Source organism: Thamnophis sirtalis, unplaced genomic scaffold, assembly GCF_051295495.1.
Source record: "Thamnophis sirtalis isolate CommonGarterSnake01/CBP01778 unplaced genomic scaffold, rThaSir2_p1.2 scaffold_14, whole genome shotgun sequence".
NCBI lineage: Eukaryota > Metazoa > Chordata > Lepidosauria > Squamata > Natricidae > Thamnophis > Thamnophis sirtalis.
In genome coordinates this window covers 26,589,436-26,601,490 of record NW_028261394.1, presented here as the reverse complement: position 1 = coordinate 26,601,490, position 12,055 = coordinate 26,589,436, and the positions used below count along the sequence as shown (strand labels likewise).

Below are 12,055 nucleotides of genomic sequence, written 5' to 3'. Positions count from 1 at the left end.
AATGAGGGATTGACAGGCCACACAAGAGCCCAGGAGTGAGTTGAACTTCTTCCTCCATCTGAGCTGCCACAGTTTCCGAAAAAGCCAGGCCCTGGTCCAGAACTCTGATTCTGCTTGTCCATCCAGGAATTTAACGGAGGAATTTTGACACGTCTGTCCTAGCTAAGTAGGTTGGAAAGTGTGGAGCAGGGGTGGGTTATGGCTTCTGTTACTGCCAGTTCGCTCAGGGGCATGCTTAATGCGTGGTACATGTGCATGCAGTTTACAAATTGCTTCTGTGCTTGTGCAGAAGCAAAAAGCAAGATGGCGGCACTCACAACGCTGCCGATAGAACCGGTTCGGGGGCGTGTCCAGCCGAACTACTACCTACTCAGCCGAACTGGTAGGAACTCACCTATGGGTGTGGAGAGACCTGTCCCAGAGAATTGCCAAGAGTCAGACATGACTGAATGGATGACAACATCTTTCTGCTTGGCAGTTGGCCAAAAACTTGGCTTGATGGTTCAGCCCACCCAGAACAAGTTTCCCTTTCCTCTGCCAAGGGCCTGCCGTCAGCTGGGTAAAGGGTTGACTTTGGAGGTCGAAAACAAAGGCTCAATCCTGGTTAATCTGTAGCCTGCTGGTGGAGCCCCTCGGTTTTGTTTCACGCCCTTTGGGGGGGGGATCTTTCCAAATCCTGCTTATGGTCCCAGGACGCTGTCAGTCAGGAGGCTCCTTCTGCTGCGTTGCAAGGAAAATGCCACAGTTTTCTTCTGTGACGGATCAATTCTAAGAGCCAAGGTGGCGCAGTGGTTAAAAGCAGCACTGCAGGCTACTGCTAGATCAGCAGGTCAGTGGTTCAAATCTCACCGGCTCAGGGTTGACTCAGCCTTCCATCCTTCCGAGGTGGGTAAAATGAGGACCCAGATTGTTGGGGGCAATATGCTGACCCTCTGTAAACCGCTTAGAGAGGCCTGAAAGGCCTATGAAGCGGTATATAAGTCTACTGCTATATTACTATATTCTCTACGAATGAAGGAAAACAAAAGGCGTTTGATACGCGTTTCAGAGGCAGCCTCTGTGCTGTGGTTGACGCTGGAGCTGGGCCACGGGGTCTTCTCTCAAATCCCCATGCAAGCAGAGCAGGTGCTTGGGGCATTGGGGGCAGCCATGCTTCCTCACAAGGATGCTGCTGGGGGGAATAAAATTAGGAGAGGCTCTTCCCATAAAGGTGTCCTTCAGCTCCTAGAGAAAGGCAAGGCTATCAATGCAGCATCCTGGAAAGCAAATGAAGACTCTCCAAAGTGTGAGCTTAGGACAACCACAGGGAGGAATCGTAATGGTAGAGTGGAAATTACCCTGGCACCATTTCCCAACATTTTGAGGTGAGCCCCAAGTGCACACCCTATACTGTTAACCAAACAGCAAACTAGGTTTCATTCCGAATTGATCTGGTGAGTTAATGGAGGCATCCTAATAGTTTTCTAAAAGGGACGTGGTGGCTCAGTGGCTAAGATGCTGAGCTTGTTGATCAGAAAGGTTGGCAGTTTGGCGGTTCGAATCCCTAGTGCCACGTAACGGAGTGAGCTCCCATTCCTTGTCCCAGCTTCTGCCAACCTAACAGTTCAAAAGCATGTAAAAATGCAAGTAGAAAACTAGGGGCCACCTTTGGTTGGAAGGGAACAGCGTTCCGTGCACCTTCGGCATTTAGTTATGCTGGCTAAATGACCATGGAGAATGTCTTCAGACAGTGCTGGTTCTTCGGCTTTGAAACGGAGATGAGCACCACCCCCTAGAGTTGGGAACGACTAGCACCTTTACCTTTACCTAATAGTTTTCTTGGGAGTGATGCAGTTGTGGCATGCAATAACCTTCATCTGTTAGAGCATAAATCCTGGGATTTCCTGAGAAGATCCCTTTCAAATACTAACAAGGTCCAACTCTGTTTACCTTCTGAGATCACCCAAGGTTGGAGAGATGCTGCTTACTGAACCCAAACAGGCCTATCCCTTTTTTTAAAAGTCACACAACTCATCCACGTGTGTGATGTTCTCGTATCCCCTAGGGTGGTTCTTCACTACCAAAAGGTTGCCCACTCTTGCTGTGGAACTTGATGTCCTTCACCCATTCTGGACTACAGGTAGACCTCGACTTACAACAGTTCACCTAAGTTACAACGGCATTGAAAAAAGTGATTCTTTTTCACACTTATGACCGTTGCAGCATCCCCATGGTCATGTGATCAAAATTCAGACGCTTGGCAACTGGTTCATGTTTATGACGGTTGCAGTGTCCTGGGGTCATGTGACCTTCTGATGAGCAAAAACCTCTTGCAGCAACTAGCTAGGCCAGGGGACGGCAAACTTAAACACTCAAAGAGCCATTTGGACCCGTTTCCCACAGAAAAGAAAACACCGGGAGCAACAAAGGTCCTAACCGGAAGCCCCCTGTTCAATTCTGGAGCTGACCGGAAGTTCAGTTTCCCCACTATAGAGTCTCCTCCTAGCGCGGCGTACTTTTTCCTCCTCCTGTCATAACCGAAAGACCTATCAATTGTGGAGACAACTGGAAAACCCTCCCCTTGCCATAGTGTCTTCTCCTGGCGTACTGTGCTTCTCTTCCCCCCCACCCCCACTGGAAGTTCCTCTCAAAATTGTGATGCGACCAATGATGGAGCCACAGCAGAGGGAGGAAAGAGCCACATGCGGCTCCAGAGCCACAGTTTGTTGACCCCTGAGCTAGGTGGTCCATTGTTTCTTCAGCTTCTTTGCAGCGGTGGCATGTTGTGTCTGTTGCTATTTTCTCCATTCTGACTTTGTGTGCATGTGTTCTTAAGACTTAGACTTTGGCAACCAGAATTAGTCCTTCTGTGTCTTTCCTCAGTTTTTCCTGCTCTTAGCTAGGCTATGTTCTTACCTGCTTTGACTGCTAGTTTTTTTTTTTTTGTTTTGTTTTTTATGTACTGGCGATGTATAGTTTGCCTTTCCATGTGTCTTTTCTATTCCTCCCTTGATGCTTCTTGTAGGCCAGTTTTGTCTCTCTGGTACTCAGTAAAACGTTCATGGTGTATTACTTCCAATGCATCTTCTTCCTCATTGTCCTTCAGATATTCTGCAGTGCTCTTTTTTTCTTCTCCGGCAAACTGGTGTACTTGCAAACATTCCACGCCCACTTATTGCCCTTGGTAAGTAGAGTCACTGGGAGGATGTCACTGCGAGGATGAAGAACGTGATTCACTGCCGCTACTTCACGGCTTTTAGTGCTGTCTGAGTCCAGTCTGCTGATCCAACTGTGTATCTAATGAGTGGAGGAGCCCAGGTGTTAATTGCCTTGATAGTATTTCTGCCCCTGAGTTTGGACTTTAAGATCTTCTTCACTCTTTGATATATTCACCATTAACCTTCTTCTGGACTGCAGTGTGCTAGACGTTGTCAGCTTGAAGGTTGCCTGGGTATTTGTCCTGATCCCCTTCATTCAGTCGCTTGATGTTATTTCTACAGGGTATCTTGGTTCTTTTAATTTTCATTATTTTCTCCTTGTTGATGGTGAGGATGGCTTCTTTGTCCAGTCCAAACTCTATTGCAATAACTTGGGTACAGATGGAGAGGGAGAGGGAGAGAGAGAAGGAGAGAGAGAAGAAGAGAGAGAGAGAGAAGGAGAGAGAGAAAGAGAGAGGGATAAAGAGAGAGGGATAAAGAGAGAGAGAGAGAGAGGAAGAGAGAGAGAAGGAGAGAGAGAGAGGGAGGGAGAGAGAGAGATTGTGTTTCCCTGAAAATAAGACCCAACCATAAAATAAGCTCTATGACAGGGATGGGAAACTTTTCGGCACTGAGTGCCCAAACTGGAACATGCATGCATGTATGTATGTGCTTGCGCTGGAGTGTCAGAACCCAAAGACCAGCTGGCATTTTCTTGGCCATTTTTGGACTGTTTTCAAGCCATTTTTGGACCATTTTCAGGCTGTTTTCAGGCCGTTTTTCAGGCCGTTTTTCAGCCTGAAAAAGCCCCCCAAACAGCCCCAAAATGCCCTGTTTTTTAAACCAGAAGAGTAGCTGGTGATAGCATGCGTGCCCGCAGAGAGGGCTCTGCGTGCCACCGCTGACACCTGTGCTGTAGGTTCACCATCTGTGCCCTAGCATGAATTTTCAGGATGCTCGTAATCTAAGCCCTATCCCCAAAATCAGCCCCAGTTAAGATCGTCAGCCAGACGGATGCCTTTAGTGTGCTATTTCCCCCCAAATAAGACCTAATTGGAAAATAAGCCCTAATGTGTCTTTTGGAGCAAAAATTAATGCAAGACACGGTCTTATTTTTGGGGAAATGCGGGTAGGCAGACAGCACTGAGCAGCAATACTATTTCAGATGGTGTTTTTCCATATAGCTTCAAATCATCCACGTAAAGGAGGGGATATTTTTGTATTTGATAGGGGTGGCCTGACTTGTTCAGCGTTGTTGACAGAGGGTTCAGTGCAATGACGAACAGGAGCAGTCGAGCGAGTGTCTCCTTGAAAGATTCTTCTCTTGATATTAGCTTCTCTCATCTATCGACGTTGACCAGCAACGATGCCTTCTATTGCACCATTAATCTTTGCCCAAAGCTCCTGAGGCTTCTACAGACTCCTGTTATATCTAGGCGCTTGATTGTCCAATCATGCGGCAGGGATGGAATGCCTCCTGGTGATGAATCCAAGCTACATTCAAGTTGGTCTTCCTTCTCTTGCAGTTCTCCAAAATGGCCTGGTCAAAGAGGAGCTGATCTTTTGTTCCTCTGCTGTTTGCGAGGATTCCTTTCCACTCAGGTGGAAAGAGCTTGTTTTCAACTACCGTATTTTTCGAACTATAAGACGCACCGGTGTATAAGACGCACCAAGATTTCAAAGAGGTAAGTAAGAAAAAATGGTTTTGCCTTCTCTCAGCCCTCAGTAGCCCTCTGCAGGCTTCATCAGGGCTGGGGGAAGGGAAAAACTCCCCCATTTTTGCCTTGCCCCAGCCCTGATGGAGCCTGCAGAGGGCTGCTGGGGGCTGAGGGAAGGCAAAAAAGACTCTGATGGTATGCGGGGGCAGTGCTTTGGGAGGCCAAAAAAGGCTGTATTTTGTGTATAAGACACACCAATGTTTCCACACTCTTTTAGGGGGGGGAAGGTGCATCTTATACTCTGAAAAATACGGTAGATGCCATTGCACGGCATCAGCTACCACACCCGTTAGCAATTTGAAAGTTGTTGGTAAGCAGGTAATTGACCTCCACTTTCCTGGTGCTGCCCCTTTTCATAGAACTATAGGGCTGAAAGGGACCTTTTGAGGTCTTCTAGTCCAATCCTCTGCCCAAGGAAGGAATCCTTATACCACCCCGGACAAATGGATGTCCAATCTTTTCTTGAAAACCTCCAGCGAGGTTCATTGTGTTAGATCTTTCATGATCAGGAATGCTTTGGCAGATGTTAATCGATCTTCAATTTCACCCCCTTTGTAGCATGTTGTTAAACTAATCGGCAATGAGAAGGTGTAGACCAGTCAGATGTTTCAACCAAAAACCGTGGAGTTCATTTGCTGATGCTGATCTTCCTTGCTCGTTTCTCCACTGTTCCTGCTGTTGCTACAAGTTCTTTCCTTTCAACTTATTTCTTATTCTCATCCATCACCTTTATCTAAGCTGTATTCTTGTTGTATTTCTTGGGGATGTTCCATAGTTGGATCCAGAACTCCACTGTTAGTCAGGGGTTGACTGGTTCACTGGAAATTCTGCCTATAGTGTGCAATTGGAACTTGTTGTTATTGTTATGGTTGTTAATGTTGTTATTGGATTAATTTTCAGTTCAATTCACAGTGTGAGACTGGTAGAAACTCATCTATCCAAGTCCTAACCAAGGACCCAAGAGCTGTTAAGATAATGTCTAAGCCAGAGGTGGGTTCCTAGTGGTTTGGCCAAGTAGGTAGTAACTCGGCCTGCCACCCCCCCACCCAACCGGTTCTATCCTCGGGACCACCATCTTGATTTTCGGTTCCATGCATGCGCAGAACAATCTTCATTGCAAAAATGTAATTTTCCTCCTTTTCTAACATTGTGTGCATGCGCAGACCTTTTTAGGTGCAAATGCGCATGCGCGCAGAGCAATTTTTTTGCGCCCCATACCAGCAGTAATGCTGACAGCAACCCACCCCTGGTCTAAGCATATAGGTAGCTCTGAGAAAAGCAGGGTTTTTTTTGCAACCTCAGAATATTCAGGTCTAATAAGTTCCAAATTTCCATGTATCTTGGCAACACTTTGGGTATATTGCTCCAAGGGCTCTTATTACTATAGGTACAACCATTGGTTTCTTCCTCTACAATCACTCAACTTCAATTTGCAAGCCACAATATTTGTTATTTTTTCCAGCTGTTTCTCTTCATTGTTGCTGTTGTTGTAGTTGTTTTTGTTATCATCATCTTCATAGATTTAATCTTCAATTTGATTCACTGGTAAAAATTTAACAGTTCAAGTCCTAACCAAGGACCTAAGAGCTATTAAAGTAGCTTAATAGTTATTATTATTATAGCTTAGTAATTATTATAATTATAGTTGTTATAGCATAACATATATTATTATATATTGTATGTGTGTGTGTGTATATTATTGTAGCTTAATATTATTATTGCTACTATTATAATCATATCTTTCATAATCAAATGGCTTTGATCAGATGATGAATTTATTTAAAACAATAAAAGGGGGACATGATAGAAAAGTAGCTCTGTGCATTCTTTAGACAGGCATCATTTTGATGTTTTTCTATCAGCCACTTTTCCATAAATGTTGCCTTTCAGCTGATTCATTTTATCTTGTAATATCATTTGTATTCTGTTATTGTGAGAAGTGAAATGAGCCCAGTCCAGCGTATCATTCAGTTGGGTGTCGATCAAATGTGGGGTGAAAAGGTGGGTATCAGAGTGGCAGGGACCATTTTCTGGTGCAGCTAAGTCTCTGCCTCCAGAAAATATCCTTGCTGAGCTCTGACTCTGAGCTACATGGCCCATACCTCTGGCCTGCATATAATCCTGTGTATCAACCTGTGGGAGAAGGAGTGGCAGTATCTGGCATCAGTGTGAAAAGAGGAGCCAGCCTAGAATCCCTATGTAACCACAAGTGTAGTATGTCCAAACTTCCCTAAGTGCTGTTTACCCTCATCTAACTCCAAGCAGATCCTAATCATTAGTTGAGAGGATTCCTGTGCATAGACGTTTAGCAGCTTCATTGGACCTTAAGTGTGGACTTGGTCTTTTACGCCTGACAAAACCTTAACAGTGCTGGGATTCAAAACTGTTTACTACCGGTTCTGTGGGCGTGGCTTGGTGGGCGTGGCAGGGGAAGGACGCTGCAAAATGCCCATTTCCTCCTGATGAGATGGGACTCCGGAGGCAGAAAATAGACAGGGGCGGGGCCAGTCAAAGGTGGTGTTTACCGGTTCTCCGAACTACTCAAAATCTTTGCTACTGGTTCTTCAGAACTGGTCAGAACCTGTTGAATACAACCTCTGGACCTTAAGTGTCCTGACAAAATACCTATCATCTGATACTCTAGTTTGGAGGAAGGCATTTCTAAATATTAACCATGGAGCCATTGACCTCCACAGATAGCCGATCTCTTCCCCTCTAATGATTGTCTGCTATCTCATTTCATATTATATTGGAATAAATAGCATTGGGTTCTCTAAGTCAGGCCAAACTCATCATGAACTAATTGCAATCGGCAATTTGCATCAGTTGTATAATGACATTTGATGCAAGAATGTAAATCCCATCGGTTGGATGTTGATGCCATGATGTGCATATCTGGCCTTGCCTGTGCCATCCTTTAGCAATAGCAATAGTACTTAGATTTATATACGGCTTCACAGTGCTTTACAGCCCCCTCTAAGCGGTTTACAGAGTCAGCCTATTTGCCCCCAACAATCTGGGCCCTCATTTTACCCACCTCGGAAGGATGGAAAGCAGAGTCAACCTTGAGCCTGGTGAGATTTCAACTGTTAGCAGTGGGTAGAGTTAGCCTGAAATACTGCATTCTAATCATTGTGCGAAGGAAGGAAGGAAGGAAGGAAGGAAGGAAGGAAGGAAGGAAGGAAGGAAGGAAGGAAGGAAGGAAGGAAGGAAGGAAGGAAGGAAAATACCAATAGCACTTAGACTTATATACTGCTTCACAGTGGTTTCCAGCCCACTCTAAGCAGTTTACAGAGTCAGCCTCTTGCCCCCAACAATCTGGGTCATCATTTTACCCACATCAGAAGGATGTAAGGCTGAATCAATCTTGAGCCTGATGAGATTCAATCTGACAAATTGCAAGCAGCTGGCAGCCAGCAGAAGTAGCCTTCAGTACTGCACTCTAACCACTGCGCCACCGTGGCTCATTTGGGTTCCTTTGTACCTTTGGAGACTTGGCCCTGACTTAGAGATCCCAATGCTATTTATTCTGATATAGTATGAAATGAGATAGTGGGTTAGGCACTAGATGGCAAGAAACTGGGTATCCATGATGGGCAAGGGCAGTTCAGGGAATGGGTAGCATTTAGAAATGCCTTCCTACTCTCTCCGCTAGGGTGTCAGATGATGGGCATTGTAATCCAATATTCCTGGAGTTACCAGATTGCTGGACAGTCTATCTCAAACCATGGCAACTTTAAGATGAGTGGACTTCACTTCCCAGAATTCCCCAGCCAACAGCATCCCCAAACTCTGGGGAAATGAATTGGAAAATGAAGAAGAGGGGGGGAGAGATTCACTTAAATTAATGATTTGGATCAGAGGTGGGTATTCAGCAGGTTCTGACTAGTTCCAGAGAACCGGTAGCAAAACTTTTGAGTAGTTCAGAGAACCGGTAAATACCACCTCTGGCTGGCCCTGCCCCCATCTATTCTCCACCTCCTGCGTCTTAGCTGATCGGGAGGGAATGGGGATTTTGCAGTATCCTTCCCCTGCCATGCCCACCAAGCCACGCCCACCAAGCCACGCCCACCAAACCACATCCACAGAACCAGTAGTAAAAATTGTGAATCCCACCACTGCTTTGGATTCACAACTCTGGAACTATTGGGCATAAAAGCAGAGTTAATATTTAGGGCACATGAAGATGTTGGAACAGCCAACCTCTGGATGCTTCACCATCTCTGGGGCTGTCGGTAATGCAAATATATTCCTGAAGGTACATTTCATAAATGTCCACAGGGGTATGTCCAACTCTTCAAGATGGCAGATGCAACATTGCTTCTTTGAGTTTTACCTTGCTCATTTAAACACCTCCACCTCTTCCTCCTCTCTCCTCCTTCCCCTTTCTCTCTTTGACTCAGATTTACCGCCGTTGCTGGCTGGTGTTTCGGAAATCTTCCAGCAAAGGTCCCCAGAGGTTGGAGAAATACCCAGATGAGAAGTCCGTGTGTTTACGAGGAAGCCCAAAGGTAAGCTCTCCCCAACTTGCTTGATCTAGAAGAGCCATTGCCAACTTCCTCCTGGATGTCTTAGGATTGTGTACCTCACCCTCAGTATCATCCGAACACATCCGGAAGGCTCCAGGTTGGGGACCTTCGAGGGAGGGTATCAGGCAGTGCCCCTGCCCCTTTCTGAGAGCGGTAGGAGCAAGCAGACCCCTCCTCAGAGCCAATTTGCAATTTGCCCGTTCCAATTTAGCATCATTGCCTCGTTCGGTGACATTCTCATTACCATTAAATGCTTCCCTGGGGCACCATTGTGGTTCATGTGCCGATGCCGGCTGGAAAAACATATTTGCCCAAGGGAAGCATTGTGGCAAAAATAACCTTGCTTATGTGTTACAGGGAGTGGTCCTTTCATAATATCCCTTCTCACTGCCAGTGTCTTCTGGCTTCTTTGGGGGCTTCCAAAGCTCTTGTCCCATTGTCTTGGCCACCAGCCTTTGACCCAACTCTCTTCTGGTGCCTTCAGCCTTCTAGAAAACAGAGCCAAATCTTGCCCATGAGCTTGAAGATCTGTCTCCAGAGTAACCTAAGCTCCTTCTGGCTAAAATGGCACCAGGTTCATTTTGACTTAAGGAGACCCTAAGTCCGTGATGGCAAAGGTATGGCATGCATGCCTGAAGTGGCATGGCGAGCCAAGTCGCCTGGTATGTGCAGCATCACCCGTTCCACTTCTGGGTTTCTGGTGCGCATGTGTGCACGACAATCAGCTTGCCTTCCTGCATGCGGCAATGCCAGAAACTGGAAGATCTGGTCTTCTGTTTTCTGGCTCTGCCGCATGCAGGGAGAACAGCATGTATGCCAGTAACTGGAAGACTAGCTGTCCAGGGTGCATGTGTGCGGTGGAAACCGGAAGTTCATTTTCTGGCATGCGCATGCTCCCTGAACAGCTCCTCTTCCGGGTTGCGGCCCAGACGAGTGTTCGTGCATGTATGTTCCCTTTTCGGCACGGTGTCCAAAAGGTTCACCACCACTGTCCTAAGTCATCGGCTTCATCTTCTTTTAAAGACCCCGTAATCCCTTGTAGGATGGAGTCTTGGGCAACTGAAGGGAGATGAGTGTTTACTGGCCAGCTGCCTTTCCTGTTGCCAGTGCTGAGTTTTTTCCCCCCAGCAAATATATTCTCAGTGTGCCCAGAGAGAAAACATCTGCCTCTATCTAGGATTGAACTCACAGCCTCCTGATTGTGAGGCGAGAGTGCCGCCACTAGGCCACCACACCACTCTAAGGAGATCCTAAGTGGTAAGGTAACATTGCCCAATACCAGGAAGTGGTTTATCACTGCCTTCTGGAACCCAGCCTGATCTCCCATCCAAGTACTAAGTGGATCCATCCATCGCCTAGCTTTTGAAAATCATCCAAGTCCAACTAGATATTCACTCCAAGCCGAGCCATGGCTGGTGACTCTGAAATAATAGACTGTTTCCAAACTCACTTAAATTCTAAAGCTAGAATAGCTGACAATAAAGATAACTGGTTCCAGTGACTTATCCCAGCAAGGCTGTCTCTGTTGTTCAGCATGTATATCATGCCATCCACCCGTGCCTTTTGGGTGTCCTTGGACAATGGTCAGAGAAGCTAAGCAGAACTAAAGTGTTTATCCCTTTATTTGTGCTGGAACTGGATGAGATGGCCTACAAGGTCCCTTCCAACTCTGTTAATCTGCAAATCTGAAGTCACAATGGCAACCTTCCTCTCCAGACACAGTCCTAACACAGCTGGGGGTGGAGGGCACCAAGTTTGGCAGGCAGTGGTGGAACTTGCTGAGGGATGTACTGTTCTGACTTAGGCTTCCCCCGCAAAATACGAAGCAGATTCCTGGTCCTGACAAAACCCCTTTTATTAAATAAATGTGAATTCACCTCATTCACATTCGGCAAAAGCCTGGCAAACAGTCTTTTAAAGGTGAAGTTATGACCACAGACCTTTTCTAGCTTGGAAAGCTGCCATGTAAATATTTTCCAAATGAGAGTGCTGTGCAAGGAAAGACTTGACACAGAGTCTCTGAGATTCACGGACAGATCTTCACACTCCTGAAATGAACGAACGAATTGTTTCCTGCAAAAGCCCCCTCCCCTTTTGCTCGTCTTGTATTTCCTATGGGAGGGGCTATTCACAGTCCACCTGTGGCTTTGCTCTCAAGTCGACCCTGATTTCTTAGCTGTTCTTTTCTTCTGGCAGCTCTGCGCATGCGCACACTCGGAACAGGCTCCAGCTGTTCCTCTGCCTCACTGCTGTCTAGCTCCGAAGGCAGCTGATCACTGCCAGACGGCCTCAGCCCCTTCTCTGCCTTTGACGCAGAGTCCTCATCCAAGCATTCCCCAGGATCCAGGACCAGACCATTTTTCCTCCCCAACCTCCTCACTGTCTGACTCTGCTGCTGGCCATAAAGAATCTTCCTTTTCCTGCAGGTCACAGAGATCAGCAACGTGAAATGTATCACGAGGCTGCCCAAGGAGACCAAACGCCAAGCGGTGGCAATCATATTTATGGACGACTCAGCCCGGACGTTCACCTGTGAATCAGGTGGGAGGCGGCGGCTGCTGGAACGGCAGAATTTCTCACTGCTTTGGAGCGATGGCTGACAAAGCTGGACGGGATCGGGTGGGGTTGCAGT

General features: G+C 46.6%; 1 protein-coding gene across 3 annotated transcripts in view; it reads left to right on the top strand.

The window, feature by feature from the left end:
• DOK4 (docking protein 4) overlaps positions 1 to 12,055 on the top strand; it is a 70,354-nt gene that overhangs the window by 42,941 nt on the left and 15,358 nt on the right. For all 3 annotated transcript variants that reach the window (XM_087728585.1, XM_087728583.1, XM_087728584.1), the window contains exons 3-4: positions 9,298 to 9,405; positions 11,850 to 11,964. In XM_087728585.1, the coding sequence (XP_087584711.1) occupies positions 9,298 to 9,405; positions 11,850 to 11,964 (223 nt within the window). The remainder of the gene's footprint in view (positions 1 to 9,297; positions 9,406 to 11,849; positions 11,965 to 12,055) is intronic.